The 25,548-nt window shown below is 39.0% G+C and overlaps 1 protein-coding gene across 1 annotated transcript in view; it reads left to right on the top strand.

Annotated features, from left to right (window-relative positions):
• Xpo7 (exportin 7) overlaps window positions 1–25,548 on the top strand; it is a 92,828-nt gene that overhangs the window by 39,806 nt on the left and 27,474 nt on the right. The window contains exons 2-9 of the mRNA XM_085828755.1: window positions 11,559–11,705; window positions 14,205–14,298; window positions 15,448–15,614; window positions 16,757–16,849; window positions 19,466–19,570; window positions 21,703–21,868; window positions 22,715–22,788; window positions 24,310–24,429. Of these exons, the coding sequence (XP_085684881.1) occupies window positions 11,559–11,705; window positions 14,205–14,298; window positions 15,448–15,614; window positions 16,757–16,849; window positions 19,466–19,570; window positions 21,703–21,868; window positions 22,715–22,788; window positions 24,310–24,429 (966 nt within the window). The remainder of the gene's footprint in view (window positions 1–11,558; window positions 11,706–14,204; window positions 14,299–15,447; window positions 15,615–16,756; window positions 16,850–19,465; window positions 19,571–21,702; window positions 21,869–22,714; window positions 22,789–24,309; window positions 24,430–25,548) is intronic.

Raw genomic sequence — 25,548 nt, 5'->3', positions numbered from 1 at the left:
AGAGTCCTGCTTGTAGAAACACAGTTTTTAGGGGAATGGTTTGTTAGTTATGTTCTTGTTGCTGTTATAGAAGACTTGGAAAAGCCAACTTAAAGGGAGAAGTGCCTATTTGTCTCACAGTAAAGGAATGCATCCTATCATGGTGGGGAAGCTGTGGCGGGGAATAATCTCTGGGCTATGATGGTAGAACATTTGGTGTCTGGTTCACATCTCTTAGCAGCTAACCAAGAACTAAGACTTCGGCCTCCAATCGTAAGTGCAGCCTCTATGGCTTATAACATTGAGGCCATGTCTACAGTGTTCCATAACTTCCCAAACCAGGGCTTCCAGTTGAGGACCAAGTGCATGAAATACAGGGAGCAAACCATAACAAATGCTAAAATTGCAGGAAATACGCATTTACATGTGGTGGTTTTAAACTGCAGATTTGGACTCTCAAATAACTAGGTATCCACTTACTTTCTTGGGGTGACCTGCTTGCTGTATATCTTTTTTTACCTTGCTATTTTCATAGCAATGTACACTGTTTTTGATCTTTTAATGCTGTTAACATGACAGAATCAAGTTTTATAAAAAAAAATTTAAGAGACAGGTTGGTGGTTTTTATGAAGAAAGGAAATGAAGATGACAAAAACTAAGGTTCTTTTTCCTCCATATTAGAACACCATTATAAATCAAAAGCAAAAACAAAACCAAACCAAACAAACAAAAAACCCACACACAGGCCTGTAGTAATTCAAACCAGATAGGTACCAGAACTGAGAAGGGGGAGTAGACATGGGCTCCAACCCCTCACCAAGTATCTGTCTGCAGTAGAAAAATCACTCTTTCTCCAATGGAGTCTTACTGGGTCTGTTAAACCACTTCTCAGGGCAGGCCCTGTGCCCAGGAGTAGTTGACCAACATAAATGAACTTGAAGTTATTTGTTTTATAGTTTTTGTCCCATTTTGCTTTGTTTGGGCTTTTGGGGGAAGGATTATTTATCTTTTGCTTGTATATTTTCATTTTCATTTGTGGGCTTTAGGGGTGTTTCTTGGTGTTTTTGTTGTTGTGTTTTGGGGTTTTTTTGGTTGGTTGGGGTATTTGTTGGTTTTTTTAAGAGAGAGAAAAATAACTTAAAGTTGGGTAAGTAGGGAGTGGTACACATTTACTGTAAGGCAGTGGTGGCACAGTTAATCCCAGCACTCAAGAGGTAGAGGCAGGCAAATCTGAGTTCAAGGCCAGCCTGGTCCACAGAGCAAGTTCAAGGATGGCCAGGTCTACGTAGAGAAAACCCATCTCAAAAAATAAAATTAAAAACTAAGAAAAAAAAATCACAAGCCCACAGAATTCTGTATACCTAAAGCCTCTTTTAAAAAGATTTTTAAGTTATATGTATATGTATGTTTATGGTTGGGTATTGTGCACTTCAGTGCAGTGTCCCTAGAAGCCAGAAGAGGACTTTGGAGCTGAAGTTCAAACTGTTATGAATTGCCAGATGGATGCTGGAAACCAAACTTGCATTCTCTGGAAGAGCAGAGAGTGCTCTTAACCACTGAGCCATCTCTCCAGCCTTTATATAGATCTTCCTGTGACTTTTAAGTGTAATTCTATTACCCCGTGCCAATGTTAAAGCTAACATTATATTTTCCTGTGCTAAGGATGAAATCCAGGGTACAAGGCAACCTGTTGAAGATCTTGAATTTCATTTTATGTTTGGAATATTAGTTTAAAATACTGTGCAGCTCAGTAGAATTTTTATTTTGTAATTAGGTTGTTACTTTACTGCCTGGCTGCTTTCTTTGTATGGACTAAACTTCGGTGTGTGATACATGTATGTGTGATGTGTACCACAACACACATGTGGAGGTCAGAGGACAATTGAGGTATCAGTTTTAGACTTCTAGTCCATGTGGTTCTCAGAGATTGAATTCAGGTCATCGGGCTTGGTAGCAGGTGGCTTTACTTCTGAGCCATACCATTGTAGCTCTTTGTACTCAGGGCTCTTGGATGTAGGTTTCATCCATTATACTAGGCACATCCATTACAGTGGATCACTCCAGTCTGCTGTTCTTGCGTTCTGAGAAAGCCTTTGAAATTACTCTGCTGAAAAATTCTTCTTCCCCATTCTCTGTTCTGTCTGTAACTCCTATTAACTAGATGTTACTAGAACCTAGACTCACCGCTCCTTGTCGTAACTCTTCTCTGATTTTCCGTCTTAGACTTTTTCTTCCTCTGTGTAGCTTTAACTTTATTCCCAACCTCTTTCTCTGCTGTCATATTTTTATTTTCTAAGATCTCTTCAGTGTCTTGTTTTCCCCAACATCCTGGTATTTCCCAGTCGTGGTTTGTTGTTGTTTTAAATCTGGTGAGTCCATCCCTTTGCCTTTCTTCGAATCCTTTCCTGCTGAGTTTCTGTTTGTTCTCAGTTGGTTCTTCTTCTTGTTTATCTCTGCCTTCTAAACTAAGGTCTGTTGGTTATCCTTAATTGCTTGTTGATAGTCAAGATGAAGAGCCCATTCTGGAGCTAATAGGGAGATCATAGGATGAGACAGGTGAGCTTGGGTGTCACTCCAGCTCTCCGTGTGCATTTGTTGTGTCCATGTCAGTGTATCTTCAACACTCAGTATTTGAAGGGGAAATTCGTGCAAGCTCCTGCCTGAAGAGTAGTGTCTATCCACCAGCAGGGTGAGGGAAGACTCAGTTTTACTCCATGTAAAAGCAGCCAGTTGTGAGCCTGTTTGGTATATAGAATGTATGTCCTCAGTGTACTTTCTAGTCTCTCTGTCTCCCATACTTATAAAGAGGCATTTAGAACCATGGAGTAAGGGACAATATCTAGTTATCTGACTTTTTAAAAGCTTGCCTGTACTTTTTTGGGGGGCATCCACTTCACTTTACTGTGAGCACGTATTATAGATCAAGTTTGTATTCTCCTTTATTCCTGCTGGAAAGGAACTACACCATCTTAGACCATTTAAATCAGTTACTACTGACATTTCTGGACTCTCTCCTATCCTTGTTTGATAGAGTTGACATCTTTTGGTTTTTTTCCTCCCTAATCTTTTTACTTGTTTTAGTTGAGTTTGGGGAAGAGTAAAATTAATGTGTGCTCAATTGCAGTTTTAACCCAAAGTCACTTTAGAACTCTTCTTAAGAATTTAGAGTTAGCTATCTAAGATGTGTTCTCCTACTGTGTGCCAGACATATTCTTGTCTTTTTCATTCAGTGTTTGTATTAGTGCTCAGTAAGACTGTGGGAGGGTGGGAGTGGGGGTGGTAGTAGTAGTAGTAGCAGCAGCAGCAGTAGTTAAAGCAAACGTTTAAAATAATTTTCCAAGAGTTTTAACTACATTATAGACACTAATATAAAAGTTATACAGATAGAATAGTAAATTCCTATTTGATCAACTATGTAAGGTCAGAAACACAACTGTATTATAACCTCATTATTTCCTGTAATTATGCTGAATAAAATGACTGGGAACACTGAATTGGCAGCTTCTGGAGCGTTTCTCCTAGGAGAAATACAGGGTTAGGTTCCTGCCAACCTTTGGACACATTTTAATCAACCAGTCAGGCTGGCTTTTGTTTAAAGACAGACACATTATGGGGGCTGGCAAGGTAGCTCAGCGGGTAAGAGCACTGACTGCTCTTCTGAAGGTCCTGAGTTCAAATCCCAGCAACCACATGGTGGCTCACAACCATCCATAATGAGATCTGACACCTTCTTCTGGTGTGTCTGAAGACAGCAATAATGTACTTACTTATAATAAATCTTTTTTAAAAAGACACATTATTTGGTACTAATTATTGGTACATTAAACACGCACAAAAAAAGACTGTATACTTGTTTATATTGTGAAAAGCTTTCTTTGGGAAAAAATGTATGTTCAACAACTCTAGCCTTTCCCTGTGTATGTCCATTGATTTTGAGAACTGTGAGTGAATATAGATTTGTGTACTGTAAATATGTTTTAGCAAGTGAATTAGTTCAGAAGAACAAATTCATGACGAGAAAGATCCTTTGCCCTCAATTCCTCTAGCTCCATAAGAAAAAGACATTTATAATCCCTGTAGTAAACCATTGCAGAGTTTGTGTACATTTCTGTTCAAGCAAATGTAAAGGCTCCTCAAGTGATAACCAGTAGCAATTTAAATATATTACTTCATTGGTTTTTACAAGTTCATGAAGTAGGAGTGACTTCTGTTTAAAAGAAGGGGAAATTAAGATGATTTCAAATACATTCTCTTTCCTTCCTTACCCTCAGCTAATAGAATAGGGATTGAATGTAATTCACTCTTTATCGAAGTCAGAGGTCAACTTTGGGTGTCATTCTTCAAGAGCTGTCCATCTTGGCTTTTTGAGAAGAGTCTTACTGGAACCAAGGAGTTCACTCTTTAAGGTGGGCTAACTGACTTGCAGTTTCTGGGATCCACTTGTCTCAGCCTCTCAACACTGAAGTTTTAAGCATATGCCACCATGCCCAGTTTTTTAAACCCCTTAACAGAAGTTCAAACTCAGATACGAGCACTATATTGATCGAGTCCAACTCCTCCGCCTATAATTCACTCTTACAGAAAAAAACCAAAAACAAACAAAAAAACCAAGTGTTCTAATTGTTGTCCTCATGAGTACTTCAATATTTCTTGTCTAATTAAAAGTAGATGGATAAGCCAGGCATAGTGACTTATGCCTTCAACCTCAGCACAGAGAGGCAGAGGCAACTGCTTCTCTTAAGTTCCAAGACAGCTTGGTCTACATAGTTATTAGGATAGCCAGGACTAGACAGTGATACTCTATCTCCAAAAAACAGACATTCATATAAGGAAATCTGTTCATTTCTGCAGGAAATGAGATCCTGTAATTAACTTGCCCAGAGTCACACATTTACAAGATCAGTCTCTAAGCTGCTTTACATTTAGAATTACTCTGCCTACTTAAGTTGTTGGTTTTTGTTTTGTTTTGTTTTTGGTGGTGGTGGTTTTACGAGACAGGGTTTCCCTGTGTAGCCCTGGCTGTCGTGGAAATCACTCTGTAGACCAGGCTGCCCTCAAATTCAGAGATCCGCCTGTCTCTGCCTCCCAAGTGCTGGGATTAAAGGCATGCGCCACCACGCCCGGCTCCTACTTAAGTTTTATGTAGCCCTCCATGTTCAAAGGATTGTGTTGGCAAATTTTGGCAGCATTAATAGAAGAGTTTAACCAAAGTCTATTGTACATTCAGAATTGATCACGATCGTCTTCCTGGAGTGAACCACTAAAGTTTGTAGTAGGACACCAGAAAAGAGCCAGGTCTTTTTCAGGGAAGTGTAGGAGCCTGTTCGCTAGAAGAGCGAACTTCTTGGCAGCATCTGTCTAATGACACTACAAAATAAAGAACCAGTGTTTTCCAACCTTCTAACTTTTTGTGGAAAGCTGAAAAACCAGATTTTGTTCAACAATTTGTCAAACTTTAAAGTTACACCTTAAAGCCCAAACAAGAAATGTCTCTGTCATTTCATTTCAGGCTGTTTGTATGAAACTTCTATTTACAAATACATCTAAATGCTGCAACTTGTAAGCCTCTGTTCTGTTTGTCACTATGACAAGGAGCCTAAGCCAGCTTCTAGTGACAGATTAAATGAATACAGATGAGTTAAATATATAATTAAAAAAAACATTAAATGTTCAAGTAGTCAGTCTGCTTATTTCATAAAACAATTTGTTAACATATTTGGCTATATATTACCCACAATTCAAAGATCCTATGTGTTTATTATGTCAGATTGATTCATATTTTGAGTTAGCATGGTGTTTTGCAGTCTCACATGGTGGCACACTTGCTATCCTTATCTAATGCACACAGCCCTCTGAAGAGCAATATCAGTTGCTGAAGTGTGCATTTTATCTTGCTTTAAGTCAGTAGACATTACACAGCACCTGCAGCCAAAAAATTTTACCCTCTCAGTACTCTTAAAAGTAGGATGTCCCTAAACACATCCAGAAACCTTGACTTAGTTATTTGCTGAGCAAATAGCAGGAGGCCTAGCTCCAGTGGCATGAGTTTTCAGTGTGGTTGCAGGGTGTTGATGAACATCTCTAGCTAACATCAGAGAAAAATGGACAGAATAATACCTGGACAATTGGGAAGGGCTGTGTTATTTGTGTGTAAGCTGCACAAAATATAAACAGCTCAGTAGATATAAAGTAGACATTCCTAGGTATCCTGCACTCAGAATAGGGAGCAAAATATTTATCCATATTGCTATTAATGGGAATTTGGTGTTCCATTTGGGAACTGCTTCCATGTAAGTTTAGCTTTAATAGACACTACCAGGTTCTGATGTGTCTGAGTCAGCTCAGAATTGACTGTGTGTGAATTGATTTGAACTACAGCCCAACAGTGATCTTGGCTTTTCCATTTTAGCCATTCTAAAGAATATCTTTGGGATTTGAACTAAATTCTGGAGATGTCAGAGATTATGAACCTTTGCTACCTCTGAAAATGCATATTAATGTCTTTTGTACACTGGTTTCATAAACATTTTTCGTAAACATTTTTTGTAAAGAATTTGCATGTGTAGACATTCAGAGAGCCGGGTAATTCTCCCTACTATTGAGACTGACTAGTAAATATGTAAATAGACCAAATTAACCAAGCTGACTTTGACCCCAAAAGATTACCTTCCAATAACATAATAAATAGGAGAAGACCTTAATTTTTTTCGTTTCTTCTTCTTTTGTTTTGTTTTGTTTTGTTTTGTTTTGTTTTCAAGACAGGGTTTCTCTGTATAGCCCTGGCTGTCCTAGAACTCACTCTAGACCAGGCTGGCAGGCTGGCCTCGAACTCAGAAATCTGCCTGCGTCTGCCTCCCAAGTGCTGGGATTAAAGGTGTGCGCCACCACCTCCTGGCTTCTTTTTTAAATCATTTAAACTACCAGTGTTGGAGCTGAAGAGATGGCTTAGTGGATAAAAGCACTGACTCTTAGTGGATAAAAGCTCTTCCAGAGGACCTGGGTTCAATTCCCAGCACCTACATGGCAGCTTACACTTGTCTATAACTCCAGTTCCAGGGGAATAGACACCTTCACAAAGATACACATGCAGGTAAAATGCACATAAAATAAAAATAAACTAATTATTAAACTACCAGTATTTGCCAGGCTTGGTGGTACTTTAATCTCAGTAGTTGAGAGGTCAAGACAGTCAGAGCTCTGAGCTCTAAGACAGGTCCACACAAAACAAAACCACTAATATTTAGGACAAAATAGAAACAAGTTACAAATACAAATTTTCATTAGCTTCTGGAATAGACTGTCTTTTCTGGTTGCTATTAATAAATTATTGCTGCCAGGCATGATGGTACATGCTTGTAATCCCATGACTCTAGAAACATACAGGAGGATTGCTGCAAGTTTCAGGCTAGCCAAATTAAATATATAAGACCATTACTTATAATTTCTAAAGGTGTTGATTTCTAAAAACAAGAAAGAAAAATAATAGTTTGAACTGACTTCAAATAACTAAAGGTAAGACGTTTTTTCTTGCTTATATAGAGCACTATAAACCTTGACATGGGTGTTGAAGAGATGCCTACAGTTTAAGAAAGGATATTGTGTGGGGTGTGGTGGCACCCTCTTTTTGAACCCAGCACTTGAGGCAGAGGCCGGTCTCTGAGTCTGAGGGTTAGCCTGGTCTACAGAGACAGGTCAGCCAGGACTACATAGAGAAACTGTCTGGAAAAAACAAAAGTAAAGAATCCATACTGCTGTTACCAAGACTGGACTCTGGTTCCCAGCATCCACATAGGGCAGCTTATAACTGCCTATAACTCCAGCTCTAGAGGATCTACAGCCAACTTTGGTCTTTGTGAGTCTTGCATTCACATGCATGGATACACACATATACACAATTCCAAATAAAATATTTCTTAAAATAAATGACATAGTTGTAGTAAAATGAGGCTGAAGAGATGGCTCAGTGGTTAAGAGCACTTAATGCTCTTCCAGAGGACCCAAGTTCAATTCTCAGTACCTAAATCATGTGATATAACAACTGCCTGAAACTCCACTTTCAGTGAATCCACACGCCCTTTGGTCTCCATGGCTACCTACATACACATGATACTCATAAACTCACTTAGGTGCGCACACACATACACATAAATAAAAATAAATCTTTTTTTAATTTAAGTTATAAACACAGTATAGTGGTTCACTTCTATAATTCCAGCACCCCAGTGACAGAGACAAGTTCAAGACCAGCTTGGTCTGCATATTGAGTTCCAGGCCCGTCAAAGCTACACAGAAATTTTCTGTTTAAAAAAAAAAAAAAAAATCAAGGCCCAGCAGGATGGCTCAGCAGGTAGCTTGTTACCAAGCCTGACCTGACAACCTGAGTTCAATAACTGGGTCCCATGTTGTAGAAGAAGCCTGCAAATTGTCCTTCTCGTCACACTCCAGCCATAACAAGTTTACACACCACACACACACACATACAGATTAACTAATATAGTTTTAAAAGGTGAACCTTTAAATTTCTCAAGTTACAGAAATTTCAAGTCTCCCATAATCTTACTTCTCAGTGGTAACTAACTTCAAATTCATCCACATTTTCTTATATAAATTAATATACAAATGATAATATACCTCTACTTGGCAGTTTGTTCTTCTAGGGGTGAGGGACTCTCACTCTGTGTGTGTGTGTGTGTGTGTGTGTGTGTGTGTGTGTGTGTGTGTACACAAATGCCATAATAGGTGTGTTGAGGTCAGAGGACATCTTTGTGTGGAATCCTTTCTCTTCTTCCATTTTTGGATTCTGGGCTTGCCCTGTGAGTTTAATAGTAATGGATGTTTGGCTGTCCTAGAGTAAAGAGCTTTGTTGTAATGTACATCAGCAGCATCTTACATGCCAAGCATCATTGCCTGCCATCTTGGCCCATCATTTGTTCTTTTAACCTATCAATAATAATTGCCACTCATTTTTTAAGAGTTCTTTAGTTATTATCTGTGATGGTTGGATACTCATTATTAACAATAAGGTCCCTTCTTCAATATATTATTTTTCTCAGTATACCCTTGTACATCAAATTTACCTTCCAGGTCCTCACGGTACCCCCATTTTCTGGCAAAAGTTCACTATCCTCTCTTCTAATATCCCAAACATTCATGTTTTTTCAGTATGCAGAATGCCAGTGAGGAGGATCTAAATGGGTTGGGCATGGCCTAATTGTTTTCACCAATTCTTTTTTATAGTTGAAACATCCTAACTATGAAAGTTCATCCACTAAGTTAGTGAAGCCTTTCTGGTTTTGGTTGAGTAATTGGTTGGTTGGTTGGTTTTCCCTTCGGGGCTTGTATCCTACACCTTCATTTTATAATATCATGGTGGCTTCTGTCACTTCACATGATCAGATAGCAAGTCTCTCAGATAGCAAGCACACTCTCAGAAAGACACCTACGCATCTGATCCATGGGCTATGACCATTTCTATTTTACTAATTGTATTTAATGAATGGGAAAGTATTAAGCTCTTCCAAAAAAGCAAGAATCCTAATCTGTGTGTGGAAATCTCCCAAGGAGATTTTTTTAAGCAGTGGAGCTAATTTGACTATTAGGTAATTGTATGTACACAAGAATATGTCGGGGTTTTTTTGGTTTGGTTTTAACATTGTTGTGAATATTGGCAAAATCAGTTGGGCTCTAATCTTGGGGGTTAATGGTCTGAGTTTCTTGTAATAAAGCAATACTTTGCTAGTTAGCTTGAAGATCAGCTTCCATTTGTAAATGTGCTTTTTTTTAGTGGCACTAGGGAGAAGTTGCTCTGTGAACTATAGACATGACAGTTTTAGGAACAGAAAATACACTTTCCTATCTGGTAACTGTGGGGGTGGTGGGGGAGAGACAGAGAAGAGAATAACAGTATCATCAGGTCGGGCTGTGTAAGGTTAGGTTTATTTTGTTGTTTTGAAACAGTCTTGTTTCCTGAGCTGAGAACACATTACCAGTCTTACTCATCTAACTGTATATATCCCACAAAAACATATCTATCCAGGAACTCCCTGTGTATACTATGCTGACCTTGAATTTACAGAGATCCACCTGCCTCTGCTTCCCAAGTGTTGGGCAGGTGGGTCTCTATAAATTCAAGGCCAACATAGTGTACATAGGGAGTTAGTTCCTGGATACATTTTTGTGGGATATATACAGTTAGATTTCTCTTCTAATTCCATGTTTATAAGCCATGTGAAGTGGGTGAATCAGGTCGTTCTCACAGAACTTCAGACTTGAAAAGCTACAGATTCCTCTGCTCTGAAGCTGAGGCTATTAAGAAGTAGCTGGAAGTCAGGAGAAACACTGAGCCTCGCTGTAGTCCCGAGACAGTTTTGCTTATTCTTTTTTGAGAATGATAGTGTTTTACATTTTGAGGGTTTTCTGGAGTGATGCTGACGGATGCAAAGTATCTATCTTTGTCGCCTTTTACTTAATGGTGGAAATTTATTAATCATGTTTAATAAAATAGGAATTCTGCCCTAAGGGCTTTCCTGCCTTCTGGAAGTCATGACTGCATAAAAATCTTTAGGCAGGCATGTAATACATTGCAAGCAATTTCCACAGCTTGTTTCATTATCAGTATTTTAATTCTTGTCAGAATGGTCACTTTTAAAAACAAGATCCCTGAAACTACTGAACCTAAGCCTTGCTTTCTACTGTTGAAAGTTCTTAAAGTCCAAACCATTCCTTAAAGACTAACAGATGTGTGGATTAAGTATAAATGTAACTGGTTCTTTTTGCCTTTGCTTTGAACACATGTTGACTGGAAGTAGATTTGTTTGCATCCCTTTGGGGTTGTAACCAAAGCACACACCCATACTCTTCCTGCCTCTCTGGAACACGGTCAAGATTTGGAGAGTTGGGTTTGTTTGGGGGCGTTTCCCTTGCCTTATCTCCAAGTAAGCAGATGCTAGGGTTGAATTTATTTTGACCCTCTCACTTTAAATGTGGAACTGAAGCAAGAATTTAAACACATCAGAAGAGTGTGTGCTGCACTTGAGACATGCGGGACTCAGGGAGAAAGGTGTGTACTATATTCCCCAGTGTTCTCTAGACGCTTTTCAGAGGCACTGTCTTTATCCATATAGGTGGCTGCAAGCTAGCAGCTGTTACCCAAAAGGAAAGTAGTTACAACCACGTAAATATCTGTGTTGCATTTAAATTGTGTTTTTTGTGCTTGGTTTTAGCAGCATTTCCCCAGTGGTGCTTTTTACAATTAGCGACAAAATAAGTTTTGGATTTTTCTTGAAAATTTTCTTTTTAGAAGAATTTAGGAGGCATTTACTTACAGGAGAAAGTATACCATTTATTTCCCAAGCCTATGACTCAGAACTGTATAGATATTTTTTAAGTATTCTGTCATTTTGTTTTCTGCTTCAAATAAAGAGAGACGCATGTGATTATTAAATAAAGGCTACTGAGCTTCTGGTGAGTGGCAATTCTTGCTTCACTGAGCATGGTTGACTTTGTCTAGGAATTTCAAGTTAGAGTACATTAGATAGGTGGTTGCCTAGACTGACCTTTTTCTTACTGATCTTTTCCAGAGCCTGGCCCAACTAGAGAATCTGTGCAAACAGTTGTATGAAACAACAGATACAACCACTCGACTGCAGGCAGAGAAAGCCTTGGTTGAATTCACCAACAGCCCTGATTGCCTGAGCAAGTGCCAGCTGCTCCTCGAGAGAGGAAGTGTACGTAAGAGTTAAGTCCTAAGGGCAGCAGAATTAAGAAGAATGCTCTGCTTCTAACTTTAGGGACAGTGGGGTAGCCATTGCTGAGTCTTCAGCTATCCGATCTGTTTCCCTCTTGAACACTGTCATACCAGCCAGGTTAACGATGGCCTCCTCAGTAAGCCCAGTACGCGCCCTACACACACACTTCTGTTCTGCACCAGATTCCTAGAATGCATTCTCTATTCTTATGCTTCAGTGTCACCTCCTGTCCTTTATAGGGGGAAGGGGGCATATAAGTCCTTGTTTTATAAACTTGATTGTCTCCTATTGTTTTTTTCCTCAGTTCTGCTTACTGCTTACCTAACAGAGCTAAGGAAACATGACCATGACAGTGAAAATGAAAGGAAATTAAAGTGTTTTCTTTTGTTAGTTTTTTGAGGCAGAGTCTCACATAGTACAGGGTTGTCTCAAATTTACTATGTATCTCAGGATGACCTTGAACTTCTGATGCCTTGGCCTCCCTAAGATGGTGCTAACTAAGATTTAGTGTGACCATGTCTGGCTGGGAAGTTTAGGTTTTAGAATTAGAATCTCTTCCAACTGAGGCTGAGGAGATGATGGATCAGTGGTTAAGAGCACAAACTACACTTGCAAAGGACCCGGAGTTTGGTTTCCAGCACCCATGTCAGGTAGCACGCAAACACCTGTAGCTCTAGTGTCAGTAGGGATCAGCACCTCCCTTAGTGAAGTAACATACACTTCAATTCAGTCCTGGTTTGTTTTTGGGTTTTTTTTTTTTTTTTACTTTATTTATTTTTGATTTTTTTTTTTTTCTTTTTCCCAAGGCAGGGTTTCTGTGTGTAACCCTGACTGTCCTAGAACTCACTTTGTAGACCAGACTGGCCTTAAACTGAAAGACTCGCCTACTTCTGCCTCCCAAGTGCTAGGATTAAAGGCATTCAACACCATGCCCAGATTGTTCTTGTTTTTCTTAATACCCAAACAACTTTCTAGACATGCCTACCTATATTATCTTTTTCACAGGTAAAAGGAAAGAAACTAAGAAAAAGTATAAATATTAGCTATAATTACTGTGAGCCTGATAGAGTTGGAAATAGAAATGATGGTGCAGTTTTGTGTCTTAAAGAATAATATATTCTTCAAAAATTTGTTTATAAGTATTTAATTTTCAGAAGCCAAGGGTAGTGAGTAGCCAATGCCTGTAATCACAGCAGTCACCATGAGTTCAAGTCCAGCCTTGATTATAAAGTTAGACCCTATCTCTTAAAAAACACAAATGTAATAGTAATTTATTTTCTAAAGAATATCCTTTAGGCCAAAGGAATATAAAAAATGTAAAAGGGCTAATTTGTTAAGAATAGAATTCTAATTGGCTTACTGTTTAGTTTTCATTAGCATTATTCAAATGTTTATACAATAATTAAATTATAAATGGTTAAAATCATCCTTTTGAAGTTAGGGAATCTAGCTCTTTTTAAAAAATATCTGAAGATTACCAAGTCATGCCAGAATACTGGTGTGACTGAGGCCTGCACATAGTATTTGTGCATATTCTTTAATGGCTATCTGTGAACTGGTGCAGAGCACATGTCCTGGGAGATATACAACCCGCTCTCTCCTTTCACCTTGCTCCCAGAACCCACATGCACGCTCTGAACTGTTGACTCTAATTTCTCAGTGACAATTAACAAGATAGAGGAAAGCAGAATACAGTAGCTGTGGTGGATTCCTTGTATTTAATCTCTGCGGACTGCTCAGTGGCTTGGCAAGTCTATTAAAATTATGAATAAAAACTTTACAGTTTACATTTTTACAGTAAACCGCAAGTGTATAAATCACATCCAAGCCACTTCTGAAACTTTTTTTTCTGTTGTATTAGTCATTTTGTTTTTGAGATAGTCTCAATGTATATAGTATTAGCTAACCTTGAACTCACAGCTGCCCTTCTACCTCAATTTACAGGGGTGCACCACAAAAATTTTTTTATTTGTTGTGTTAAGAATCTTTTCTGCTTGTTGGTGTTATATAAAAATACTAGCATGAACGGATAGATGTCTTTAAGACTTAGTTTCATGGACGATTATCCTTGACCTGCAGTTAAATTTTTTAGTTCTGAATCTTTTTCTGTTGCATGATATAACATGTAAGATCACCACACGTGATCTCTCCTGGCATGTTCTGACCAGTTGGAATGTTTTAGTGAACTGTAAATCTAAAATGTATTAAAAGCTTCTGGAGAATGAAATAATATTCCATTGTTAGGACATCATTTTTCTCAGAAATAGTTAATCTGAAGTTACTGTAAAACCATAATATGCACTCCCCAGAACTGTGCAGCACAGTGGGCTCTTCTGTCTAATGTTCCAGTTAACCTTTCATTCTAATGCTACACTGCAGAAATGTCACAAGATGAAGCTTTATGAAATATCTCAAACAAAACCTGTAGCGCTGACTGACCCAGCACAGTGCTGAGTGTCCTCTCACTCTCTCCCACAGTCGTCCTACTCCCAGCTGCTGGCAGCTACATGCCTTACCAAGCTCGTGTCTCGGACAAACAACCCCTTGCCCCTGGAGCAGCGGATAGATATCCGTGAGTATAGAAGAATGGATCCAGAGGGGTTCCCCCAAAGTTTTGGGTCCAGTGCAATTACTGCAGATGATTCCTAACCCATCTTTTTGGTTGCTAACACACTTTTTTTTTTTTAATCACTTCTTTGTTTTCTTTTATTAGCATTTGAGATAGGACCTCTCTGTGTAGCTCAGGCTGGCCTCAAGCTCACATTCCTCTTGTCTCACACCTGCTAAGCATGCACCACCATGCTCTGCCTTTCATTTTTTTATTGTCACTGATACCTGGGGGGGGATGGTTTTTTTTTTTTTTTTTTTTTTTTTTTTTGAGACAGGGTTTCTCTGTGTTCCTCTGGCTGTCCTGGAACTCACTTTGTAGACCAGGCTGGCCTCGAACTCAGAAATTCACCTGTCTCTGCCTCCCAAATGCTGGGATTAAAGGCTTGCGCCACTATGCCCAGTTTAGGACTTTTTTAGTTCTGCATAAACAACATTATTTAGCCATGTGGGACTACAGTTAAGGCTGCTATATTTTAGATTTATCATTATGATATAACATTCTAAATTCAAAGCCTATATAATAACTTTTTCTTAAAAGAAAATCATGATTTTAAATATCTCTATCTTGTCTATTTATAAATGTCAGCATTCTCAGACTTTGAAAACACTTTTTAAAAAGTGCTTAACAATGTCTAAATTATTCTTGGTGATCTTGATAACCCTTGTCCATTATTGAGGACAGCTGGGCAAGCTTACAGTAGCCTTAATTTGGAGGCTGAAAATTAGCTAAATTGGGCACAGAACCCTGGATTCCGTCCCCAGAATCATGAAAATCGTCACCATCTTAAATCTGAAGCCCCATTTTTTTTTTTCAGTAGCATAAAGTATTAAAAGAGTTGGGCGGTGGTGGCACACACCTCTAATCCCAGCACTTGGGAGGCAGAGGCAGGTGGATTTCTGAGTTCAAGGCCAGCCTGGTCTACAGAGTGAGTTCCAGGACAGCCAGAGCTATACAGAGAAACCCTGTCTCGAAAAAAACGACAAAAAAAAAAAAAAAAAGCAAAGAATTATAAGAGTTAAGTTTTAATTTGCCATTTGTGGCTATTTACTGTATTTTAAGCATTGGCCTTCTGTTTTAGGCCTCCTTAACATGTACCGTGTCATTTCACAGGGAACTATGTGCTCAACTACCTTGCCACTCGGCCAAAGTTGGCGACTTTCGTGACTCAAGCCCTCATCCAGCTGTATGCCAGGATCACAAAGCTGGGCTGGTTTGACTGCCAGAAGGATGACTACGTCTTCAGAAACGCAATCACAGACGTCACAAGGTTCCTGCAGGTAAGCTGTGCATCTGTGAGTCACAAGGTTCCTGCAGGTAAGCTGTCCTTCTGTGAGTGTGCCTCTGTCCTCACAGATGTACCGTGGTAAAAGTGGGGAATCTCCACAGCTTGTCTTCTTTTTAAAAATTACATAAAATATCTTTATCTGAAATGCTCTTCACCATCTTTTTTTAACCTGTGTGATCATTTTTGCATATTAGCATAAATCCTGTCTATTCTGAAGATACCTACACACTGTACCAAATTAAAATGCAATAAATGAATTAACTGGTGTTCTATAAATGAACATTTAGTTTGCTTTAGTTAGGAGCTATCAAGTATTCAGTAATTATCACAGCACACACATCTTGTCACACTTTGCTATCTGTCAGGTGAACTAACCTTAAAGTTAATCTGTTAGACAGATAAAAGTATTCTGGCTTTCAAAAATATTTCCAAATTATCTTCAAAAAAGTTCAGTTTTTAAGAATAGACTCATCCTGTACCCCAGCTCTAGAAGCTAAGCATTTTTTGGTTTTAGGTAAAATTGTTTAATAGTGTTATTTGGATTATGAGTGAGGCAGAACAAGTTTGTATGTGTTCATTTGTTGCTTTATTCTTCTGTGAATTTCCTGTCCAGTGTATGTGAATGGTTTACCTACATAAATGTCTACAGACCCAGTGTCTGTTTGGTATTCCCTGGGAATGGAGTTAGAAATGATTACGAACCTCCATGTTGGTTCTGGGACTTGAACCCAGGTCCTGTGGGAAACTGCTGAACTGATTCTCCAGCCTCCATCTTCACCTTTTTATTAATTGTTGTAAACAGTCTCTCTTAAGACTTTGTTATTTATCATTGACCTCACAGAGATAGGTTTTACAGCTTCTCTTTTAATGTTTATGCTGTGGTACTTTGATAAACTTCCAAATTTATAAGGTCAAATGCAGCAGTCTTTTTCTTTTTCTTTTTTTTCTTTTTTCTTTTTTTTAAATTTTAGTAGAAGGTGGTTTCTGTGCTCTACAAGACAACTGGTTGAAACTAATTGCTTGCTGCCTTCTCTAGGCGGTCCTTTTTGGTTAACAAGAAATCTGAAATCTAGCGGTATGAGTACATTCCAAAGCCAAGCCATACCAACTTTCTCCTGTGTGTTTGCTTACCAGGACAGTGTTGAATACTGCATCATTGGCGTCACAATTTTATCTCAGCTCACCAATGAAATTAATCAAGTAAGTGCTACAGCCTTCCTTATTGAAGTAAGTGACACATTTTTTTTCTTAGTACTGGTGCTTTCTGCTGTGTGTGGGGTGATCTTTTTTGGCAGTTGTGTGCTTTTGCGGTAAGTGATTAATGCCTTCTTGGAACAAAATAACTCCATTCGGTTTTCCTCTGTAAAAGCAACCCACATCACTCTTTATCCTGACCCACCAGAGATTCTGATCTCTGAGATTATCAAATAATTTACTATCTCATTCATATAAGTTCTCCTTATTAGCATCAGTGTTCCTTTTAGAGATGAAAATGATGATCCTATGTCAAAACCATACCAGAATGTGGGAGGATCTACTAAAGTTATTAAAAGTCGGTCCTCAGGCTGAAGGGTTTGGTCAGTTGGTGAAGTGCTTAGAGAACAGGCACGAGACCCTGGTCCTTATTAGACTCACACACTAGGCATGTCTGAATCCCAGCAAAGGGCAGGTGTAGACAGAATGATCAGGAGTTCCAGGAGAGCCTGGACTAGAGATCCTGTCTCAGAAACAAGCAAAAAAGATAAAGTACAATTTTAAAATCTGTGACTTAATCGAAGTCATTCCCCATGTGTTACTACTGAAGATCTTGCTGGGAATCTTTTCATAGTGAGTAAAATATTCCTTTACCAGTCATTCTTTCAAGTAGTCACTGATGTCATCAAATATTACAGAGGAAACACGAGTGGCGGCTGTTCTCCTCTTTCCCTTCCTCCTCCTCCTTCTCCTCCTTCCTTTTCCTTTTTGCTTTGGCTTTATTGTTTTGTTGTCTATTTCTTTATTTAGCTAGAATTTTATAATTATTGAGCAAACCAATATTGATATTAGTTATAACACCTCACACTTAAGTTGCCAGCATATTAATTACATTGGCATTACTGTTGCTATTGCTAATAATTATGCAGCTGTCTATTAACCCTGAAAACTAGTATTTGTAACTGTAAGTCGGTACTCTTCTAATGCTCTATATTACAGCCTGCTAAAATTGGAAGTCCTGTTGTATTATCTCTTAGATGCAGCTGCCATTGTGAGCAGTAGTTATCAAAGTACCAATAGCTTAGCCTTTTGAGTAATTATGATGGGCCAGCCACCATTCTAAGCTCTTTAATGAAAGTTAACTATTTTTATTCTCAACAGTCATATGAGGTGGGTATCGTGGCTCCCATTTTTTAGATGAGGAAACTGAGATATATGATCATTTGTTTACAGTTTCACAGTTAGTGAAACTTACTTTGAGTCTAGATAGTCGTACATCAAACCCTGTGTTAATAATGGACTATTCAACTACTGTTACAGTACAGTAAAGAGAACATCCATTAACTAAATACAAAGACCATGGGCCTAATGTTCTCTCTTTCAGTGCTTCTTCCTCACTCTACAAATACACAAATGTTGGTATTTTTTGAAAAGTATCTGGGTTTTTCTTAAGTGATCGGGGTAAGGGACATCGCTCCATGGAGAGCATTTGTCTACAAGCACCAGGTGCTACAGTTCAGTCGCCACATTAGGAGAAGGGGTGTAAATGAAAATGGGCTTGACATAGTTAGCATGCTTGTTATGTACAGCAGTATATGGAACTATATATATAATGTAGCAATCGTCTGACATGATGGCACATTCCTGGAGTCCAGCACAATGGAGGGAGAGGCTAGTGGATCTCCGTGAAGTCAAGGACAGCATGGTCTACATAACAAGTTCTAAGACAGCCAGGGTTACATAGTGAGACCTGTTTCAAAAGCAAAAAAGCATAACTTCTTCATCATGTAAGACATATATAACACAGTGACATGAACAATAGAATTGGAATATTTTGATTCTCTGAATAATTCTCCATTATTTATTGGTTGTCACATTTAAATCAGAAAATATACTTCTCTTTACCATTCCTGTTTGAACCTAGAGATGACATTATGGAAACTTTTACTATATATGACTATATATGAAGACAATGTGACCAAAACAAAGTGAGACCCTCTTAGATGAATCGATCAATAAATAGAAGAAATTTAAGTTTTCAGTGAGTGGTTACAATTACAAGTATCATAGACAACCTTCATTCTTTTATTCCACTTGTTGAGTATCTACTGTGTGTTAAAAATACAGGACATTCTGTTCTGTAGCTGATGGGGGGAAAAAAAAACAATGAAATGATCGACCCTTGGACCCATTCAAGTTCTCATTTCCATGTTAAAGTAGGTTAGAGAATGAAGTGAGGCTGCAGGCCGTTCATTTATTCAAGTTCATGACTGTTGATGGCTGTTTTGAAATTATTCAGTTGCTTCAGCCCTGATGGGCTAATTTACCAAAGCCCAGCCTTGCTACTGTGCCTGGTTTTGTAACTAAGCCATGGTATGGCATGGTAGCAATTGCTAGCAATATATGCCAATAATGTGTGCAGTTTTGCTTCCTCTATACAATAGAGAAATTTGAGGTCATGATAGCCAAGAGAAACCACCCCCCACCCCCCACCCACATCATCCTACTTGATCTGATAAGCCATAAAAATGAATTTTGTGTTTATATTGTATTATTTGGAAATCCTTCTGGTTTGTTTAAAAATCTATGTGAACCCCCGCTACCCCAAGTAATTTTAAAACTTGCATTGGTTTATTCTTTCTTACACAGGCAGACACAACTCATCCTTTAACCAAACACAGAAAAATAGCCTCTTCTTTCCGAGACTCATCACTGTTTGATATCTTCACACTTTCCTGCAATTTACTAAAACAGGTATGGTTATAAATTAGGTCACAATTCCTAGTTCCTTTTCGAGAATAAAAGTGAACGGGATTTGTCAGAGGTCAGCACCTAACTGAGCCCATCATCTGTCGTGCTGTATGCATCTGGAGATGGAGAAGCACGAGCCAGGTTGATCCCTGACTTAGAGAAAGGTTGAGTGGTTCCCCCACTTTAAAGCTGTTCCTCTAGGTAAAAAGCACATTTATTTCTTTTCATTTATTTCATTTCATTTATTTCTAGGTAGATGAACATTTATTTCTTGTTCCCGTCTTCAGGGGATCTAGTTTACTACAGTTAGAGGTTTTCTGTTTGTTGTTTTATAGCCACATAAAAAGTCTCTATACAAAATGGAAACGTTAGCTTTATGGTGTTTAGATTCTTAAGTGTTTTGTGAGCAGGTTCAGATTACATTGTTACCATACAAAACTAGGTGACTTCTGTTCCCTGCTGAGTTAACAGCAACAAATCAACAAGCAACATCTGTAAAGAGGAGTAGGGTTTAAATCTTTTAGCATCCACTTAGATTTTATAACCTGAAGGGTGAGGCAGTATCCCATAAGGAAATTATCTGCTTTAAATAGAGAGCTGGTTTTAATTTCATTTATTGATAGCATTGAATTAATCAAAAAAGTGAGGTAGAGAACTTTACTACTATGCATGAGAGCCTGGCTGGGTTCAATCGCCAGTACCACAGAAACCCTGCACGATACAACATGCCTAGGCTACAGAATAAGGCCATGTCTCAGAGAGACTGAGGAAGGGGTGGGGAGAGTCAGTCCTACACATTATAACAAGGTCAGGTGGCTTTTTCAACATGGAAAGCTAATGAGGGATAGCCTCTGGCTTTTTGGTTCACTCTTACGTGTTTTTATTCTCCGTTTCTGATCTTTTCCAATTTTAGCTTCAGAAACAAATTTGTACTCTTTCTGTGTTCCTATTAGTGATGCCCATTTTGGGGGTTATACTCGAAATTTATAATGTTCCTTTGTCCATCAAGCTGCCAAAGCTGTGGCACCAACAAAGCCATGGCGTCCACTGAGAGAATTAGCTTTTGAGAAAACTAAGGAGCAAGTCCTCTTCCCTGATCCTGTCAAAAATGATTCGGAAACTGAGCCCCACCCCCACCCCCAGGTCCTCGGAAACTGCTATCACAGTTATGGTTCCAAATCTAGCTGTAAGTCTACAAATACACTGCAGATAAATATGTAATATCCAGGAATAACTTTGTTTTAATTCTCATTAGAGAAAAAATATTTTGGCCAGGCAGTGGTGGCGCATGCCTTCAATCCCAGCATTTGGGAGGCAGAGGCAGGCAGATTTCTGGGTTCTAGGACAGCCAGGACTATACAGAAAAACCCTGTCTCAACCCCCCCCCCCCCCAAAAAAAATGGGAGAGAGGGAGGGAGGGAGGGAGGGAGGGAGGGAGGGAGGGAGGGAGGGAGGGAGGGAGGGAGAGAGAGAGAGAGAGAGAGAGAGAGAAAGAAAGAGAGAAAGAAAGAAAGAAAGAAAGAAAGAAAGAAAGAAAGAAAGAAAGAAAGAAAAATATTTTGGTAATGATGGTTTTACAAAGAGGAAGGAAATTATAAAGCTTACTTTGAAGTCTGTCCATAGTTTGATTTCAACTAGGATTGAAATTACTAAGATGAAACATCTAACTGCCACATCCCATATTGTTTATGATTCCCAGTAGTCATTATGACTACAACATATGAAGAATTAAGTGTTAAGCAGGGAATTTCTCTAAATATCAGCTTAATAGTTTTACATGCATGTTAATACTAAAAGAGAGAGTAGAGTTTTCACAATAACATTGTGTTATAAAAGTGTAGCATCAGTTGGGCAGTGGTGGTACATGCTGCCTTTGATCCCAGCACTTGGGAGGCAGAGGCAGGTCGACCTCTTGAGTTTGAGGCTAGCCTGGACTACAGAATGAGTTCTAAGACATCCAGGGCTACACAGAGAAACCCTGTCTTGAAAAACAAAACAAAAGAAGTGCAGCATCTTTCTGGAGTAAAAACATTTTACTATGTTCAAGTACAATTCTCCTTTTCCGGCTTAGTAGCCTACTTCTGAACCTAGGAAGAGAGAATTATTTGAAGCTCATTATGTGACAATTTTTCCAGGCATCAGGAAAGAATCTGAACTTGAATGATGAAAGTCAGCATGGCTTGCTAATGCAACTGCTCAAACTCACCCACAACTGTCTGAACTTTGATTTTATCGGCACATCTACTGATGAGTCCTCAGACGACCTGTGTACAGTTCAGATCCCCACCAACTGGAGATCAGGTAACAGAGAGCTCCAACCTAAGTCAAAATCTGTCTGCCCTGTGTCTGTAGGATAATCCAGAGAAGCATTGTAATTCATTATTTACTTTGAACAAAATTTCATGTTTTCATGCGTTTGTTTACAACATGCTAAGGGTTAATGGAGTAGTAAATTCACGGAGAACTTAAAATTACTGAATAACTCCTCTGCCCAGACATTTCAGGGGTGGGTGGGTTTGTTTGTTTTTTAATTTTATGAGTATGGGTATTTTACTTACATCTATATCTGTGTACCACTTGTGTGCCTGGTACCTTAGAGGCCAAAAGAGGATATTAGATCTTCAGGAACTGGGGTTATAGACAATTGTGAGCCACCATGTGGATGCTAGGAGCTGATCCCAGGTCCTATGGAGGAGTATCAAGTGCTTTTAACTGGTTAGCCATCTCTCTAGCCACCATTTCATGCAGTGTCACTTACCTGTGGTTCCAGCTGATACAGGAGGATCCCAGGTTCAAGGCCAGAATGCATGGCAAGTCTCTGTCTTAGAAAAACAAAAAATGAACAAAAGAATTTCAGCTTGTGTTTTTTCCTAAGGACAAACATGTGGAAAGGGGGTTTAAGATTATCTAAAGCCCCTTGAGAATCAGAAAGACAAACACTTCGTAGAGAACTTTAAATTGGTACTTTTTTTTTAACCTAGAGGAAAAAAGAAGAAAACGATCTCTGCTAGTTTATCACTTTCTGAGAAAATGATACTTCTTTGCAGATAATCAGAAGAATATGGCCCCTAATATATACCACAGAGAAAAATGCATGTCGCTGTGCAGGCATAGTAAAGGCATGTGCTTTGTCTTCTTGTCTCCTAGCATTCTTAGATTCTTCGACTCTGCAGCTGTTTTTTGACCTGTATCATTCCATTCCTCCCTCGTTCTCACCTTTGGTAAGTCGGAACCACAGTTTGTAAAGCAAGCCTGTTTCTAGAAGGTAGTGTCGGTGCACAAATGGTGGGTCTATTTTGTTTCCAAAATCATAGAAGTGAGCCAGATGGTAGAACGATCTCTGTTCCAAGATAGCTTTGTCTGTATAGCAAGCTTAAGAACAGCCAGGGCTACGTAGGAAAACCTGCTTTAAAGGGAAAGAAACAACGCACTAGGATTAGTTACCCCGGTGATGCTGCAGCTGTCCTGAAGGTTCTAGTAGCAGAGTCTTCATTGTTCTTATTTATTCTTCTTTCTCTGCTCAGTTTATGGCTTTCAGCTCTTTGTGCCCCATCTTGTGTATAAACCTAGTGTTTGTCACAGGCTAGTGTGTGACGATTCATTTGAGTCTAGCTAAACTTTGAGACTGGCCTGAGGTGTTTTTACAATCCTTCAGGGGTTGCTGTAATCCCAGCACATGGGGAATAGAGGCCACTGTCTTGGAAACTCAAAGTCATCCTTTCTCCCTCATAACAAGTTTGAGGGAAAGAAGAAGAAAAAGTCCTTGGGGCCAAAGTTACATAGTGATAAGTGATAAAATGGAAGACCAATGTGCCTTTCTCCCAAAAAGCATTGAGATGCTGTCAGGAATGGTATGTCTGTTCTTTAAAGCAGTAGCTTAACCTTAAGTTGGAAGGTCATTCAAGTTCTAAAACCTAGTAGGTCCAGGGATTTGTGGACTTAAATACTGTTGAACATGAAATATACATAGGAACACAGTAAAGTAATGAATGTAAATCACTTCAGGAAGATACAGCACGGTCAGGAGGAACAGTCAGTGAAAACAGACTTTTTACAATGAGGCAAGTCACGGTGACCCAGCAAAGCAGATGACACATGCCCTTTGGGGCTGGTGAGAGTAGAGGCCTAGGAGAGCTCAGCCTGTATGCTAGGAGACAGCATTACAGCAAAAGCTATGGCAGTTTACAAAGGAACTACCTGTTGTGGTGCAGTGGGAGTGGAAGGAGAGCACCCTGTCTCTGTGCCTTCTAACTTCCTAGTGCTTCCCTATATCTGAAGCCAGGCCACAGCAAGAGCAACAGCTGTGCTGCTGCCGACAAATCTCCACCTTCCTGGGAATGGATTATAAGACCTGAACCTAGATCTGGAAGGACAAGCAGCAAAGAGCTAGTGCAGTGGGAAAGGGAAGAAAACACTTTTTCAGGACATGAATTTGGCCTGATTATTTTATCAGTTCTGTAAGCAGAATTTGATTTTATTAAAACAAAAAATCTAAACCTCAAGCTTTATTGAAACTAAGTTGCTTAGCATTTTAAGGCTTAAGTATATATGAAGAAGGATCAAAGAAGTGATTGGAGTAGTCAGAAATACTGTCTAAGGGGATTTTCCAAGCTCAGTGCAGCCATGGGACGTTGCTGTGATGAACTTGGGTGGGATGCTTCTTTCTTTGATAAAGCTAATGAGTATTACAGAGGCCATAGCTGTCAGTCTTACTGAGTGTGTGTGCTGCGCTTTGCTTGCAGGTATTGTCCTGCTTAGTACAGATTGCCTCAGTCCGGAGATCCCTATTTAACAATGCTGAGAGGGCCAAGTTTCTCTCTCATCTTGTTGATGGTGTTAAACGAATACTGGAAAATCCACAGGTAAGATTTCTGAGAATCTATATACTGAATTAGTGTATGGCTGGCTGTAGAAGTCTGAATGAATGAAGTTCATTAAGGCTACAAATGGAAGACAAGTGGGTAGTTGTGGTAAGGACGTGCTCTAGAGAGGAGCTTGAGCTATTCAGGAGAGGTCATCAGATACAAGCCAGCAAAGATGGAGCCAAGAATTGGGGGGTGGGGGGGATCATTTCTCTCAAGAAATTAAGAATCTAAAGGTTGGTTTTGTTTCTCAGTTGCTGTGTTTCTCAGTTTACCGTTGATATGAGTGACCTAACATGCAAGACTTTCTTTAGTTTGGAAGGGACATACTTTTTTTCTAAAAATACATTCCAGAATTTGATGGCTTTTTTTCCTTTAAATACCACTTTCTTCCAATATCCTCTATAGTTGGAAAAGAAAAAATTCTATGTCAGTGGGTTTTGTCCCTCTCTTTAAAAGTGCCTTTATTCATTCAGCAAACTGTATTAAGATTTACCATGTGCCAGGGTTGTATAAGGGAATAAAACAAAGTTTCTGTCCTGATCACTAGGAGAGAATAATATTTATTCATAAGGAAATACAAATATACTATTAATTTACATTTTTTATAGTACTGGATATAATTATATACTAGTATATAATAAACATCTAAGATACAGTGTGAAACACTTGTTCAGCTTTTGTTGATAAAAAACTAAGGTGCTTCACTTACCGATCATTTCGACGTACATAGAAATGAAATTAACGGGCTGGTGAGATGGCTCAGTGGGTAAGAGCACCCGACTGCTCTTCCGAAGGTCCAGAGTTCAAATCCCAGCAACCACATGGTGGCTCACAACCATCCGTAACGAGATCTGGCGCCCTCTTCTGGAGTGTCTGAAGACAGCGACAGTGTACTTACATATAATAATAAATAAATTTAAAAAAAAAAAAAGAAATGAAATTAACTAGCTTCCCTTTGATCTATAAGAAACAAATATATCTGAGATGATGCCCATTTCTGCCATTAATCACCTTTACATCATTAGGCAAGAAGTATGATCCCTCGGCCACTTGAGGCTAATGGTCCTGTCTCATGGGTACATGTTTTGAGTTGATGGGATAATAAATGTGATCAAA

This window comes from Mus caroli, unplaced genomic scaffold (assembly GCF_978045245.1).
Source record: "Mus caroli unplaced genomic scaffold, Mus_caroli_1 scaffold_12, whole genome shotgun sequence".
In the NCBI taxonomy this organism is placed as follows: domain Eukaryota; kingdom Metazoa; phylum Chordata; class Mammalia; order Rodentia; family Muridae; genus Mus; species Mus caroli.
The sequence above is the reverse complement of the archived record's forward strand: the minus strand, read 5'-3'. Positions and strand labels throughout refer to the sequence as shown.